Source organism: Cyprinus carpio, chromosome B17, assembly GCF_018340385.1.
Source record: "Cyprinus carpio isolate SPL01 chromosome B17, ASM1834038v1, whole genome shotgun sequence".
NCBI classification, from domain to species: Eukaryota; Metazoa; Chordata; class Actinopteri; order Cypriniformes; family Cyprinidae; genus Cyprinus; species Cyprinus carpio.
Window position 1 is genome coordinate 23884763 of NC_056613.1, and position 17290 is coordinate 23902052.

At 35.9% G+C, this 17290-nt stretch overlaps 1 protein-coding gene across 4 annotated transcripts in view; it reads left to right on the plus strand.

Moving 5' to 3' along the window:
• Positions 1-17290, plus strand: part of LOC122140192 (myelin transcription factor 1-like protein) — a 92230-nt gene that overhangs the window by 17322 nt on the left and 57618 nt on the right. For all 4 annotated transcript variants that reach the window (XM_042742877.1, XM_042742879.1, XM_042742878.1 and 1 more), the window contains exons 4-6: positions 5337-5746; positions 11862-12466; positions 14621-15065. In XM_042742877.1, coding sequence (XP_042598811.1) covers positions 5337-5746; positions 11862-12466; positions 14621-15065 — 1460 coding nt within the window. The remainder of the gene's footprint in view (positions 1-5336; positions 5747-11861; positions 12467-14620; positions 15066-17290) is intronic.

Below are 17290 nucleotides of genomic sequence, written 5' to 3' on the forward strand. Positions count from 1 at the left end.
GGTTATAACCTGTCGCACTACTAGCGCTCTCAGCCTCCACCCTCCACTCTTTCTGTCTGTCTGACCGCTCACACCAGGCCTGTGGGGAACAGCACCTGATTTATTTGGAAGGCAGTCAGACAGGATGAGTGGCATTTTAATGTGCTTTTGCGATGTTTGGTCACAAGCACTATTGATCACGGCACGGAGGAGTCATCCCTGAAGAGCTTGATGTCAGCCCTGGAAAGAGTTGCCGGTCATGGTCTCCCAAATGAAATAGTGCCCTGTTGGAAGGGTCAGCCCAATAAACGTACATTCTAGGGAGATGGAACCTGTCAATCGGCTAGACGGCTATCAGATGGACACTGGTTAATTTGGACCTGACCTGAGTTGTGCTGTCTGTCTATGTGACAAAACTGGCTAAACTGTGGTGGGGAGTCAAGATATACGTGGTGGGGTTTATGGCACTTTGGAAAGGCTATTTGAATGGATGGATTGATGGATGGATATATAGGTGATTGATGGATGTACAGACAGTTGGTTAAAAAGATGATAGATGGATGGACGGGTGACCAGTCAGATGGATGAAAGAAGATTGATGGATGGATGGATGAATTTAAAGATGATAGATGAGTGGATGGATATATAGAAAGAGGACTGATGGACTGATGGATGGATGAATGGATAGAAAGATGTATGTATTGATGTACTGTATGTATTGATGGATGGATGAATGGGTGGGTGGGTGATCAGTTGGATGGAAAGAAGATTGATGAAGGCATGGATGGATTGATGGATGGATGGATGGATGGACTCAAAGATGACTGATGGACAGATGGATAGATGAACTGATATAAAGAATATTAATGGATGCATCGATGGATGGATTGAAAGGTGACTTGATGGATGGATGATGGATAGAAAGATGACTGATGGACGTATGGGAAGATGGAAATGGGTGGGTGGGTGGATGGATGGATGGATGGATAGAAAGATGAATGGAAGGATGGATTGAAAGATGACTAATGGATAGATGTATGTATTGATGTATGTATTAATGGATGGGTGGATGGGTTGTTGGGTGGGTGGGTGGCCAGTTGGATGGAAAGAAGATTGATGGATGCATGCATGGATGGATGGATGGATGGATGACTGAAAGATGACTGATGATAGATGATGGATGAACGGATAGAAAGAAGATTATTGGGTGCATGGGTGGATGGATAGAAAGATGAATGGAAGGATGGATAGAAATATGACTGATGGATAGATGTATGTATTGATGTATGTATTGATGGATGGATGGATGAATGGATTGAAAGGTGACTGGATGGATGGATGGATGATGGATAGAAAGATGACTGATGGACGAAAGGAAAGATGACTGAAGGATGGATGGATGGGTGGGTGGATGGATGGACAGAAATATGAATGGAAGGATGGACTGAAAGATGAAAAATGGATAGATGTATGTACTGATGTATGTATTGATGGATGGGTTGGTGGGTGGGTGGGTGGGTGTTCAGTTGGATGCAAAGAAGACTGATGGATGCATGGATGGATGGATGGATGAATGAATAGATAGATAGATAGATAGATAGATAGATAGATAGATAGATAGATAGATAGATAGATGACTGATGGATGGGTGGGTGGACAGTTGGATGGATGGAAAGAAGATGAATGGATGGATGGATTGAAAAAGGACTGATGGATCAGTAAATTTAAAGTGATGTGTGAAGATTTTTATCAGTAAATCAGGCTACTACAGGACAACTATGTCATTATCAATAAGTGACCAATGTAACCTGATCACATTTTCTCTTGTTTTTTCTTGCCATAACAAACATTTTTTCTAAACACAGTTAAAGCAGTCAGAGACAGTGTTAATTTCGTTAACGAAGACGACGAAAAGTATTCGTTAACGAACATTTATTTCTGTGACTAAGATGAGACATTGACAAGCTAAAACTAATATCTGATGACGAAATTATGACAAAATTTATGACGCATCTTCGTTAACTAGACGAGACGGGACTATAATGTTATTTGAGGACTATCAGACATTCAAAATACATCCTATATGCTATGTCCTTCAAAATGTGTGTCCCTGTCATTGGATTGCAATCGGATAAGGGATCTATCCATATCTAGTCTCTGTATAGCAGTGGATGGAGAGGCTACCAAAACGCAAACTAGCGATCTGAAACAATGGCCTCAGCACCCGAAGGGGTGGGCATAAGGTGACCAGACGTCCCGATTAACTTAAAGTTAGTGAAGGCGGGATAGGCGGAATTGTGCTGATAGAAGTGCTCTATCTATTTCTCTCTCTCTCTCTCTCTCTCTCTCTCTCACGCACGCTCCAGCGCGATCAGTTCTCAGCGCTCATATACACACACAGCAGTCCAAATTTCTATCCTGTAGAGTCTCACGTAAAAACAGTCGGTTATGGATTAAGCGAACGTAAACAGGTGGGTGAAAACTGAACGTGTGTCAGTATTACATGCATGCCTTCCGTCTTAAAGGGACAGCATTCCTAATTAAATACCTATCTGTCATTAATTTTAATCAACAAAAGATTAAATGTATACATTAAGTAAACCTATTGTATCTGAAAAATGAGTTTAATTTGTATCTCTATTGTATTTGTCTTATTGTGTTTTTTTAAATATATATATACAGTATATATTAAATTTTTATAAGTTGCTCCTTTTTCACTGCTGTTAGAGGGATAGTTCACGAAAAAATTAAAATTATCATAATTTATTCAAGTTTTTCCAACTGTAATCCTTGATTCAAATTTCTCATAAGCTTAATTGATTTGGTCTAAAGAGAGAAGAATTAATGATTATTTTAGTTTGAAGACTACATATAAAATAGCTACCAAAATAAATTTTGGTAAATGCAGTTTGGCTAAAACTAATGACTTAAACTAATGACTAAAAGTTGACAAAAATGCAATGACCTTTTGTCCACTAAAACTAGACTAAAACTATGAAAGACTCAAATGACTAAAATGTGACTAATGTTAAGAATATTAAGCATTTTTTTCTCAAGATAAAGACTAAGACTAAATCAAAAATGCCTGCCAAAATTAACACTGATCAGAGAAAAACTTCTTTAAAAAAGATGACTGATGGATGGATTGAAAGATGACTGGGTGGATGGACAGAATTAACAGTGGACGACTGTTGTGTGTGTTTTGAGATAGAGTGGTGGACAGTTGCATGAATGGAAAGATGATTGATGGATGAATGGATAGAATGATGGTCAGTAGATTTTAATAGCATATTGACTGTTTATTAGTACTTATATTATAAGCATATATTCTGCATGACCATATTCTACATCCCTAATTCTACCCAATACCTGAATTTAAAAACTTCCTTACTAACTATTAATGAGCAGCAAATTAGGAGTTTAAGGCAAAAAAAAAAAAAAAAAAAAAAAAAAAACCTTCCTTAATGGTTTGTTAATAGCAAGAATTGGATTTTAAAATAAAGTTTGACCAAAAATGAACATTCTTTTATTATTTACTCAACCTCAAGTTTTTCCAAACATTTATGGGTTTGTATGAGTTCCAACATTCTTCAAAATATCTTCTTTTGTGTTCAGCAGAAGAAAGGAACTCATACAGGTTAGGAACAAAATGAGGGTAAGTAAATGATGACAGAATTTTTATTTTTGGGCAAGCTATCCCTTTAAAGGTAATGTGTTGTTGCTCACTCTCCTTGGCTCAAATGAAAAGAACTCATGTCTGCGGGTCTGAACACTGGATCAATACACTGATTATTGGATGATAAAATCACCTGCTCCTGCTGCTGGCTGGATCAATAAAATATAAATTTGCTGAAGGTATAAAATGCAATTAATCACATATTAATCTCACAGCTGCAAGGTGTTGTGTGTGTAACCTATGTGTGTACAGAACTGCTAAAGTTGACAGGGCATTTGTGATTTAATGCAGAGCCTGGACAATGCAATCCTAAGAGGACAAGAATTTAACACAAACTATTGTATAGTTTGGTTAGTCATCCAAATACTGCATTATTATCCAGTATTGTTCTACTGTATTTTGCATTATTTATCATGATGTGAATTGCTACCTATTAGATATCAGATTTATTTAATTTGTTAGTAGTCCTGCCGTTATTTTTGTGACTTTACTATCTTACACCTTTGCATGTTTATAACACTTTGGCAGGTGATTTGCTATGTCATAGAGATGCTGATTTTTCACTTGAAGCCAAAAACATTGTATGAACTTCCGATACTGACTCTATATGTTTGGGAAGGTTACTTTGGGAATGTAATATGTTACAGATTACAAGTTACCCTATTTGAAATTAAGTAAGAAGTGTAACTATTTTAATTACTTTATTATTAAAGTAATGTAACTGATTATATTTGATAATTTTTGGATAACTTTTACTTTTTTTGCTATGATACTGTTTGTGAAATCAAATTATTGCATAGTTATGACAGGAGACACTGGCATTTAACAATGCCTAGGAAAAAAAACTGTTAATTTAAAAAATAAATAAAAAAATAAAGCATATATTATCACATAAGTTACTGAATAATAATAACTTATTCAGTAATCAATCTGTGTGTGTTTGTGTTTAATAACTTAAGGGGACAATCAAATCTGTGTGTGAAAATATTCAGATGTAATCATCCTTTGTAATCGTTAACATTTTCATAAGTAACTAATTTAATTACACTTTGTTTTCTTAGTAACTGTAACATATCACAATTGTATTTATTTTGTAATTAAATTATGTAATTCCATTACATGTAACTAGTTACTCCCCCAACACTGAGATTATAATACTATTTACAGCTGCCCATGAAGCCTAGCTGAAACTCAATTTCCATTTCCATACACACATGCAGCAGACTGGAACAGTTGACCAATCAGAGCAGATTAGAAAGGCGGGATTTAAAGAGAAATTAACTAAAACAGAGCATTTCAGTCAGAAGATGAAAAAAGTGCTGCAGGATGAGTAAAAAATAATGTATATTTTGAGCTTTAAATCATGTAAATGTGTTCTAGCAGACCCCAGAAATAAAAATTTGAACTGAGCATAATGTGGGTACTTTCAATACTGTGCAGTTATGTCTTGTGGTTTTGTAAAATATGGTGTCTACCCTGACTAAGGTCTATTGATTGTTCCACTTGTGTAACCCATAAATGATTTGGCATGCAGCCTGCTGTATTTGTCCCAATTCAGAACTCCTTCAGCCTGTGCGGAGTAGATGATGAAGCCTGGTCTGGAGCGCAATGAACTGTACTAAACCACAGCAAATCGCAAGCCAGTTTGTTAATTGCCTTTTTCTTATCTCTCCATGTCCAGTGTGTATGGCTGTCCTGTCGCCAAGAAGAGAAAACCCCTGGACACTCATGCCCTGGAGCCCTCGCCCAAGAGGAAGGTCTTTCTTACAGTCGTAGAGCAGCCGTCAATGGAGAAATGCTACAAAACGCACAAAATGGAGGAGATGGATGAAAAAGAGGAGGAAGAGGAGGAGGAGCAGGAGGAGGAGGAGGAAGACGAAGAGGAACCGGAGGAGGAGTATACTGACAACGAGGACCAATATGATCAGGACGAGGTAGAAGTGATTAATGGAGAAGAGGAAGAGGTGGAGCAGGAAGAAGAGGAAGTGGTGGAGGAGGAAGAGGAAGAAGAAGTAGAAAGAGAGGGGGAGGATGATGAAGATGACGTGGAGGAAGATGAGCAAGAGGATGAGGAGCAAATTCAAGAAATAGGTGAGAGTCTGAATAAATCCACGAAAGATGGACTTTTGATTTATTATGCAGGCTTATTGGTTCATATACACTGATAAAATATTAACATCTAAATTAACCAAATGAATATCAAAACTATTATTTAGTATCAATGAATCAGTCTTAAATCCATTCATTTGTACCAGCAAAACTCATTTTTTTTGTTATTTTTTTGTGATGTAAATTTGATTATGATTTAATTATGATATGGAGATTCAGAGGGCCCAAACTGAGCAAAAATATGCATTTTGATGTAGATGTTGATATGCTGATCATGCATTATATATTTTTTTGTATGATTATTGTTTTATGTTTTTTAATATATTTGTATATTGATTGATTTACATTACTGCATTATATATTTTATAGCAAAAAAAAAGTAACATGAAATTCTGATAATTTGTAATGTTAATCAATCTTTATACCAATATATGTAAATCTAAATTTATACCAATATATGTAAAAAAAATATTAATTAGTATTATGATTGTATGATGAAATGACAAATGTTCCTCAAAAGCCAGATTATCATATATGAGACTCATATTTAAACATGATTTTTTCTAAAATGATTATCAAGTAAGGCTAAGTTGCTTTGGTTCAGTAAGTGTTCATCTTGCAATATTTCTAACAATATAAACTATTCTCACATTTACTTTATGAAATTAGTAAACATTTCACAGCAAAAAGACACATGAAGCATGAGCTACAATTGTACTAAATTGTACCTTTTACTTGAAGGCATGTAGTAGATTGTATACAACATGTTTAACAGCAAAGTTTTTATCATGTTGATTTAGACCATAGAAATTTGCATATCACATATAATACAGTAGGCTTTAAAAGGTTAATCCGGCACCAGAATGTTTTATTTTTGGGTTTAGAAACAAAACCAGAGCTGAATGTGAAGTGAGTATTTCAGCCTCCAGAGGGGTAGAGGAGGTAATTTGGCAGTTAGGCATATTTGGAAGAAGGTCACCGTAATTTGAGGTGCAGTTGGATGATTTTGCTGTGACCTTCAGCACGGTCTCAGTATCAGGCTAAAAACAGCCGTCTCAAAACAGAGGTGCTCAGTTCATCGACACACACAGCCTACTGAAGGTGAGCTTTGAAGTGCAGCGCTCAAATATTACCAACAGTCTGATTGTTTCAAAAAGTTACAAAACTTTAAGGAAACTTGTTTAGTTAAATATATATGTTTCCATTATTTAAACTGAACAACAAATAGGTTCTTAAACTAATACCCCGAATCTAAAAGCTGTGTGTGGTTACAGTTTTGCAGAGAGTATTACCGTATTTATTGCTACTAATCTTAACATGCACATACATCGTTGCAGCCATAACACAGTAAGTGTCGAATTCATATTCTCAATAATATGTTTAAAACATTCAAGATTATCATTTCAACAGAAAGATTAAAATTAAACAATATATTTAAAATATTCACGAAAATATCAAATTAAGGATTTTAATTTTAGAAGAAAGTTCTGGTAATATAATGTGTGCATGCTTTGTATTATTATTATTATTAAAGCAATAAGCCCCGTGAAGCCGTGGTTTACAGTGAATTTATAACAGCTAAGGGGCGTTGTTAGGCATGCAGAGTCACTAAAACCCTCTTAGCTGTCATAAAGTAAGTGTTGGTTTTGGGTTAATTTTTAATATTTATTTTTCGTTGTTAGGCATGCAGTGTATGAAGTAAGATTTCACAAAATAAAACAGAGCAAATAAAGTGTAATGATACTAATAAAAACAATATTCTTCCACCGAACAATGTAGTTCCTCAGAATCAGTCGTGGTTGCAACAAAGTGGTTGCCAAGCAACAGACAAACATAAGCAAAGGTTTAACAGCTTTGAACGTGGCTCAGCCAATCAGAATCAAGGACCGGAACTATCCGTTTTGTAATATTTCTTTACAAATGATCCCATTATCTTGTGTGCAATTACTGTTCAGCCTTGCTGTTTTCAGTGTTATATGGTGGTAACTGCTAAACTAAATGTCATTATCACTCAATCAATATTGTTGAGAAAATGTTTTAAGAAATCTATAAAGAAAAGTACAGTTATATATTACATTATTACAGTATTACAGCCATTCTTGTATATCTAGCATCCATGTTGTCTGATTCATGAGACAACAACAAATGTTTCAGTATTCAGTGGGTCGATTCTGGTGGTCTGTGGATGTCTGCTAAATCAGAGAGTAGGCGTGAGATGTGTCTCAGACATGTCTCATCCACTTCAGACAGCTCAGCCAGCCGCACAAGGCAGGACAACGCTCTGCAATCAGACCTGACAGAGCCTTCTAGTCTAATTAACAATCAAACTCCCACATGTATTGGCATTAACCCTGTTTTCTGTGCTGTGTTTTCTTACCTAAGATATTGGCTTTGTCTCAAAACCTAGTGAGCTGACTGCATGAGCAGTTGTCGACAGCGTGTAAATTGAATTTGAACCTTATAAGTAACTGATTTGGCTCTTCACAGGCATAGCTTCATTAACATCATCACATGCTGCAGTTTGCACTTGACTAACATTCTATTGTAAGCATGAAGCTAAGCTAATGACATTAGCACACTTAAATATTGTGAAAATAATTAGATGAAATTAATATGCATCTTCTATTGACACTTTTGAATCTGCAAAAAAAAAAAAAAAAGGTTATGTTATTCATCAGCTCTTCAGAACACAAAAGTGTCATTATTCAGTTAAATTGAGTTCAGTGTTGATTCGGTTCAGTTCATTTACAGTGCCAATGTTGCAAAGCTCATCAGTTATGAAACAACTGAAACCGTAAAGCAGTTCTTCAGAAGACAATAGTTTTTATACAGCTCAATTCAGTTCAATGTTGATTCAATTAATTTCAATAACAGTTTCACAATTTCTGAGTTTGGAATGCAAACATAAAAGTTTGATTATACAACCAGCCTATCATTATTACAAAGTAAACTTTAAAAGTAACTTAAAAAATCATTTTGCAATAATGACCAGCTGATTTTACACTATGCCTGGTTTTATACCTACAAAACCTTTATGAAATATTGATTGGGCTATTATGTTGTTGATTTAATATAAATTTTAACTTAATTATATTACAATATGTTCAATATCACACAGGAGTGCTTATGTTTTGAAAGTCAGCATGGGACATGTAATCTAAGATTGGTTGATATTTAGGTACAGTAAATGTTTATTTATTTATTTAATTATTCTGTAAATCTTATTGTCCCTATTTTAAGTTCCATGCATCTCTTTCTTTCATATTGAGTCATGGTTCTTCTGAGTTTTAGTTCTTAATCAAGTATTGTCAGTGCATGGACAGTCTATACCAAGAATGTTTGGGTTTCACACTAGATATTTTGCTGCAAAACAAGTCAATCAAAGTTTGTTTGATTAGTGTGAAAGCTTTTTTTATACTTGGTTTTGCACTGAGGACACCTTTAAATGGCATCTTGGTTATGGTCATGTGTAAAATTTGCATCACAACAATCAGATCTAATTAGAGTGTTTCTTTATTCATCACGCATCTTGCTGTGCATCCACGGCAGGTTTTGTAATGTGGAAAACTTTATGTGTTATATTTTTTATGGTCATGTAAAAAAAAAAAAAAAATTTTGAGAAAAAAATATGTTTTGAGAGGGAAGTGAACAACTTTACCTCATTACAATATTAAAATAATAATGGACTTAATAGAAATTGCATCACTGGATATTACTTATTAATATTTCTACAGTAACACAGATGTCAAATATTAAATGTTCAGTTACTTGCAACTTATAGTCTTTCACTGTTAAAACGGAAGCATTGCGTTGACTTCTATGAACAGTAAAGCCCATCTTGATTCGATTGGCCTTATCAAACAGTTTGACATTGATGATTGCTGTTAGACTGTTGAACTGGACCAACCTAAAAATATAACTCTGTCATCCTAAAAACAAAAAGAGCAGCAACAAGAATAGAAAATATTGAGAGGGACAATCAGGCCATTTCTAATTTATGGGGGGAACAATGTTAAATCATACAGACTTAAAACTAAATCAAAGAATGAACAGGTGGTATGTTATTTTGAATGAAATCAGACCAAAAAAAATTTTTTTTTAGGAGCTCAGAACAACTTTCTAGAAAAGTTCTGCTCTGGCTTGTCACCTTCGAACTCCCATAGGTCTGTGATGATGATGCAATAGGTAGGTGTGGCTCTGGGGCTCCGCCCTCTTTGACATGGAAATCTCCTCTGGTTCATTTCCTTTGTTCAGTTTGTTGAGGTCAGATGTTACTCACTGGGGAGCCGCTTTATAGTATAAACAACAGACAATAACTTGAATATATCTGAGCCTTGAGGTGCTTATGGCCAGCGGCATAGCCATCATTTCAGAAGTGAGGGGGACAGAAATGTTATATATATATATATATATATATATATATAAAAATATATATATATATATTTTTTTTTAAATATATAAAACATTACAGCATAACATTTCTGTAATCTACTGCATATACCAGTCAACAGTTTTTGAACAGTAAGATTTTTAATATTTTATATAGAAGTCTCTGCTGCTCACCAAGCCTGCATTTATTTGATCCAAAGTACAGCAAAAGTAGTAATGTTGTGAAATATTTTTTGCTATTTAAAATAACTGCTTTCTATTTGAATATACTGTATTTTTAAATGTAATTGATTGCTGTGATCAAAGCTGAATTTTCAGCATCATTACTCCAGTCTTTAGTGTCACATCCTTCAGAAATCATTCTAATATGCCGATATTCTGCTCAAGAAACCTTTTTTAATTATTCTTATTATTGATATTTAAAACATTTTTTTTCAGGATTCTTTGATGAATAGAAAGATCCAAAGATCAGCATTTATGTGAAATAAAAAGCTTTTGTAACATAATACACTATACCATTCGAAAGCTTAGAGTCATTATATTTTGAAAAAAAAAAAATTCTATTTCAGATAAATGCTGTTTTTCTGAACTTTCTATTCATCAAAGAAACATGGAAAAAAAATGTACTCAGATGTTTTCAACATCATCATAATAATAAATGTTTTTTTTTTTAGCAGCAAGTCAGAATATCAGCATGATTTCTGAAGGATCATGTGACTGGAGTAATGATGCTAAAAATGTAGCTTTGAAATCACAATAAATTACATTTTAGAATATATTCAAATAGAAACGTTTTTTTTTTTTTTAAATACTAAAAATATTTCAAAATTGTTTTGCTGTACTTTGGATCAAATAAATTCAGGCTTGGTGAACAGAAGAGACTTTAAAAAACATGAACAATCTTACTGTTCAAAAACTTTTGACTGGTAGTGTATAGGCAACTTTATTTTTTCTCTAATTTCTTGCTTTTCATTGGCTTAAATAGATAACTGCTGGACAATAATCAATAATAATCAATAATAATGATTTGTTAATGTTTATATACTACTACAAACACTTTATTATCACATAATAAGGCAGAATAGTTCCTATACGGTAATAAATGCTATGTAAATTAGCACTGGATTATTCATATACTTTATTTATTAGTTGGAGATGACTTGAAAAACACAAATAAACCATATGTTGTCATATGTTTAATGTCTTCATGTTTCCAAACGTTTCTGTTTTTCTGTGAAGACAATTGTTTTCATACAGCCATAGCTGGATGCTGTTGTCCATTTCCTGGTTTGACTTTCTGCGCGAGAGCACCCTCCGGCTTTAAGTATGAATGAAACACACACTGCATGAGTGTTTAGCGCTCCGTGATGTTCATCTCGCCTTATTCTGGGTCCAAATAAAATATCAGGTCATGTGCAGACTATCTTGTCTCTTTGAGTTTAAATCAATATTTATACACACCAGCTCTTGAAAACCTCTATGTGAACACACTTGCCCGAAAATGTGTGGGGGACGAATTTACGTGATGTTAAAAGTGCATCCCCTGTGTAATCTACGCCCCTGCTTATGGCCATGATACAAGGATGGTTCAGAGTCAAACAAGTGGTTGAGAATGGAATTAAACTTTGTGTTGGATAACGCAGTTGAACCAAGAGTTATCTGTTGAGCTGCTACAGCTGGTATAACATCATCTGTTTGTCTTTCACAGAGAGTGACCATATGAATTGCAGTCCCAGCAGAACAAGCCCCTCCATGGAGAAGGACAACAACAACAATGATGAATATGACAACTACGATGAACTGGTGGCCAAATCTCTGCTTAACCTGGGCAAGATCGCAGAGGACGCCGCTTATCGGGCCATGACCGAGTCCGAGATGAACAGCAACTCTTCAAACAGTGCAGAAGAGGAGGAAGAGGAGGAGGAAGAGGAAGAAGAAGAAGATGAAGAAGATGAGGATGAGGAGGGCTCAAGGAAAGGTGAACTGAGTCTAGACGTCAACAGTGATGTGGTAAGGGAGACTGTGGACTCTCTAAAGCTCCTGGCACAGGGTCACGGAGTCACGCTCTCAGAAAACCTCCATGAAAAGCCATTTCATGATGATGGGAGTGAGAACACGGACTGCGATTTAATCGGAAATGGATCCATGGGTAATGGACTCAGTGGTAAACCCACCACTAATGGTCAGATGGCAGAGAAAAGTGATGAGGAAGTTTGTCTGAGCAGTTTGGAGTGTCTTCGCAACCAGTGCTTTGATTTGGCACGCAAGCTAAGTGAGACCAAACCAGCCGAGAGGCTCATCAATAACCAGCAGGTAGGGATGACTGGTTTTGAATTATTTACGTTAACCCAACTAACTGGGAATGTTTCAGAGCTTTGGGGAATGTTCTGGCATGGGTCTCTTTTTTTTTTACTAACAAGCGTTCTTCCAGTAACATTAATAGAGCGCTTTGTTATCTGGTCTTTCATAAAGTTCCAAAAAATTTCTTTATGTATCATCCAAGTGACGTTTTTTCTGAAATGTTTTTATTTAGATGTTCTAACTACCAACTACTTTACCATGTTAAGAGAACATTCAAAATTAATGTTTCCATAATGAGTTTATTTTTACATGCACAAATAGCATTGTTACAGACCGTGATGTGTTTCGTTTGTGCTTACTCTTGTAGTGTTGCCATGTTCACCTTTTATAAGCGTCTTTAGGCTTGTTGTTTGGACTATTCTCATAAAGTGAGCCACTGTATGGAGCTTATAAGGTGGCCAGCTGCGGCTTGTGATTTTATTTTATTTAATTTATTAAATACAGCATTTTTTAAGGTTTATTTTGGGCTTGTTTTTCCTTGCAACATCTGGCAACACAGCCTTTTTAGGCCCTGTGGGCTGGTGAGTGAGTGCAACTGTGGAACGAGACAGACCTGTGTTGAAATATGCAAACAAGTAAAAATTTTAATTCTTAAAGATTGAATGTGGTTGTCACTCCTGTAAATTGCAGCATCTATGTGGCCATTTCCTTTTTAAATTTAAATAAAAGCAATGTACAGACTGTAAAATTTCAGAAATGACAGTCAGCCACATTTAAATACAGGAGTGAGTCCCCTAAATTATCTTTTTCTTGTGTGTACAGAACAGAACTCACTCGCAAAATTGATTGACATCACAGCAACATTCTGGCGTCTTGCGTGTTTGCTATATTTGACCAAATTAATATTACAGGGACCAAAGACTCTTATGTTTGCCATTAACTAAACCACCACCGACAAAAGCGTTGTGTTTTATTTACATTTGAAAGGCTACTCAGCAAAGTACTTTCTTTCACTGTTGCCATGTCCACTTATTATAAATGTCTTTGGACTTGGCTCATACAGCAATCTTGTTTATGGGGTTATTAAAGTCTTATTTCCAATATAAAGCATTTATTTGTTTATTATGGGCTTGTTCTTATTTACTGTTTTTTTTTGTAACAAGATCTGGCAACACAAATGAGTCAAGGCTTTTACCTCATTCTCCGCATTCTCTTGTTTTTTCTCTGCACAGAACAGAGACACATCTCTGATGCATGTTTAAATACATCAATACATGCATCATTTTTGTAAATGGGGTTCAATTCAAGATTCAAGATTTTTATTTGTCACATAGATTGTTATATGGAGAGCATATGACCAGCAGTGAAATGTAAGTCAGGTCCGCACCATGGACAGTGCAATTATTAAAGAATACAAACACAAGAAAATTATATATAAATATGGTATGGAAAAAGTAAGATAAAAAAAAAAGAATAAAATAAAATTCTTATAAAATAAAATGTGCAGGATATTATACTGTAGACTTAATAAATATTAAGTGTTAATATTTATTATTAATGTTGCCACTACCTTAAATTTTCAGGAGCTACACTGTGTTCAATTTACCTCGGAATTCAGATACCGGAGTTGAGAATGATGTCACACAAGTCGTAAAACCAAGATGGACGAGTCCAACTGATTGCAATACCAGTAATTTTGCGAACACATAAAAAGCTGTATTTTGCACAAACATATTGAAATATCATGTCCACAGAAGTGGCAATAAAAATATATATTACTAGTGTTTCACTCATGTTGATGTGCTGAGCCGCCATGTTGGATTCTGAAATCAGGGTTGTTGCAGTTAGTCCAACTTGAGATGTTCCAATAAAAAGTTCCTCTGAGAATTGGAATTTCCGATTTTTAATTTGGTTATAGAATGCGAGTGCCGCTTGTATAAACTGTGTGTACAGAACTGGATCACATGACTAAAATGAATTGACAACCAAATTTAGCTGCAGTGTATACGTGGCATGTAATTACTTTTAAACAGATTAAACAAATTACTTTTAAAACAAATTACTTTTTTTATTACTTTTGAACAGATACAGAAAAATTCATTGGTCAAAAATCTTACTGTCAGTTACCAGTTTACCAGTTAATTAAAGTATATGCATCCCTACCAGGAGATTCATCAGGTTTATCAAGAGGCCCAGCAGCAGCAGCAGCAGCAGCATCCGAGTCCTGAGGAGTCCAACGTCCTCGAGCGGAATTACTCTGACATGGTCAACCTGATGAAGCTTGAGGAGCAGCTCAGCCCATGCTCCAAGACTTTCTCCAGCTGTGCCGCAGACCACAGGGGCTTCCAGGACTGCGATGAAGACACCACCTCCGTCACGTCGGACCGCTCAGAGGACGTTTTCGACATGACCAAAGGCAACCTGTCACTGCTGGAGAAGGCCATAGCGCTGGAAACGGAGCGGACCAAAGCTTTGCGGGAAAAAATGGCTTCTGAAGCAGTCAGGAGAGATAGACTGCATGTGCATGAGGATGGTTTGAGGCACAGATATGTGGAGGAGCGGAAGGCGCGTCTGCACCATGATGGCCTAAAGAAGCCCTACTACCTTAAAGGTAATCTCATATTACATAACACACAACCAGCACTTGAAATGATTTGTCTGTATTTCTTTGCTCTTAGAGGGGATCCCGTACTGACCCTGAGACAAGCTTTCTCAAACATCTCCATGCCTGCAGTGCAAACAGCAGTGGCTTAATGTTGTTCAAACAGGCCTGCACGGCCACATCACAGGCCAAGCTTGTCAGGCATAAGTAATGGCGATCTGCATGGCCGGGAGAACAGCAAATCTCATCCCAGGGACACAGTCTGTGCTCACACTGCCTATTTATAAACCCAGAGAGGAGCTCTGCTTGGAAATATAGCTGTGGCACTGGAGACACAGGGAAATTAGTCAGTGCTGCATATTCAGAGGAGGTTTCAATCCAATTCCTGGTTTATTTCTATTTCTCCAGGGACAGAGGAGCCAGATTGACGGATTGTCTTATCCATAAAACAGTGAAAATATTGCTCTGACTTTTACAAGCAGAAAAGATCAGTTTTCAAAGAGAATAATTCATAAACATAAAGCAGATATTTGGAAATTGCTAAGTCAGTGTTCTTTTAGTAGCACTAAGATAATATTATAGTTTTATCAATATTTAGAATCAGCTTTTATGGTTTCTGTAGTCATTTTTAGTTAGTTTTGGTTTCAGTTTTTTTTTTCTCTATAATTATAGTAACTATAACAACACTGATTCAAAATGATGACAGTGATGGTCACTATACTGTTTGTAGTTTGTCGAAATCGAGACTAAGTCTGAGACCAAGACCAGACTAAGAATTTGAAGGTTGAAACCAAAAGAGACAGAGTCAAGACCGAGACCAGACTAGCTCTTCTCAAATTAAGCTGAAAGATGCACATTTACTGCCTGAGAAATGTCTTGACCAAATAATAAAAGATCACTGCAGAGGAAAATTTTATTTGTAGAAATTATAAACAAATAAATAAAACACAAGGGAGCTGAAATTAACTTAACCATCTTTATTCAACAAAATATAAAATTTTACATATAGAAATATGATGGGAAAAAAAATATACGTTAATATATGAAACTAAAGCAAATCAATAAATGAGGGAGTTACAGAATAATTTAATCAACCGATTTGTTCAAATCAGCTGATTCACAACAGTTCTGCTGTGGATTTGTTTGGAACTATTTTCAGTAAAATGATGTCTAAAATGCAAGACACTTAACATTAACTTCAAAAAAACTAAAATTCAAAATCACTTTTGCATCCATGATCATATTTTTAAAACATCTTTCTTGTGATATTGCTAATTATAATATAAAAAGAAACAAGTACTTTGTTTGCAATCATATCTTGAATTAAGTGGGAATTTGTGTACATTTTGATGGCATATATGACACAATCCACCTTTAGTGGTTGAAATGGATACTGCAGTCCAAATTCAAAATATTGGAGAAAGTTGTTTCTCCTGCCACCTCCTCCTCAGGTTCACACGGGTTGCCAGATTGAGGACATGCAACAGGAATGAGGACATTTGACAATGAAAAGCAACAAGCTTTACACTGTAACTTGATGAGCTGATTTATCTGTGTTTTGGTCATAGAGTTTTTTAGATGGATGTCGAGACTTTTAAGGTCAAGTAGAAGCTGCGATCTCAGACCCAGTTCGTTTGCTGGCTTCCATGGCTGCAATACACTGTGTTTTCCGCCAACTGACAATTCGGGGATTTGAAATCCTATTGGGTAAACTGGCAGTGGGCGGAGTCACACAGATCAAAACAAAAACAGACATTCTGACACAGAATGTACATTTCAAAGTTGAATAACTCTCTGTAGCATTGTTTTTTAAGGGACCAAGAGCAGTAAATTATGTCAGAAGTGTCATTTTTAGGTGAACAAACCCTTAAAAACCCATGAGAACTTTCATCCACTGCTCTCCAGATGAGGAAGGGATGACAGCACGCATGAAAGGACGTTTGAACAGCATGCATGGCGGACACTATCTCTCTAATGGCAGAATAATGAGGGACGCTCGGCCATTACACCGCGATAACATCTCGCCACAGCAGAGACAGCAGCAGACACTGCCTAACCAGGGGGCATTATGATTTATAAAAAGTGTGGAGGCCTGACAGTTATGGAAGGAGCTCTTCCTTAAAGAAGGCACGAGGTGGAGATGGAAATTGAACAGTATCAGTATGACCGATAACAAATGACAGGACCACTGACTGCACATTAATTATCCACAGACGCTATGGTAATGGGGGCCA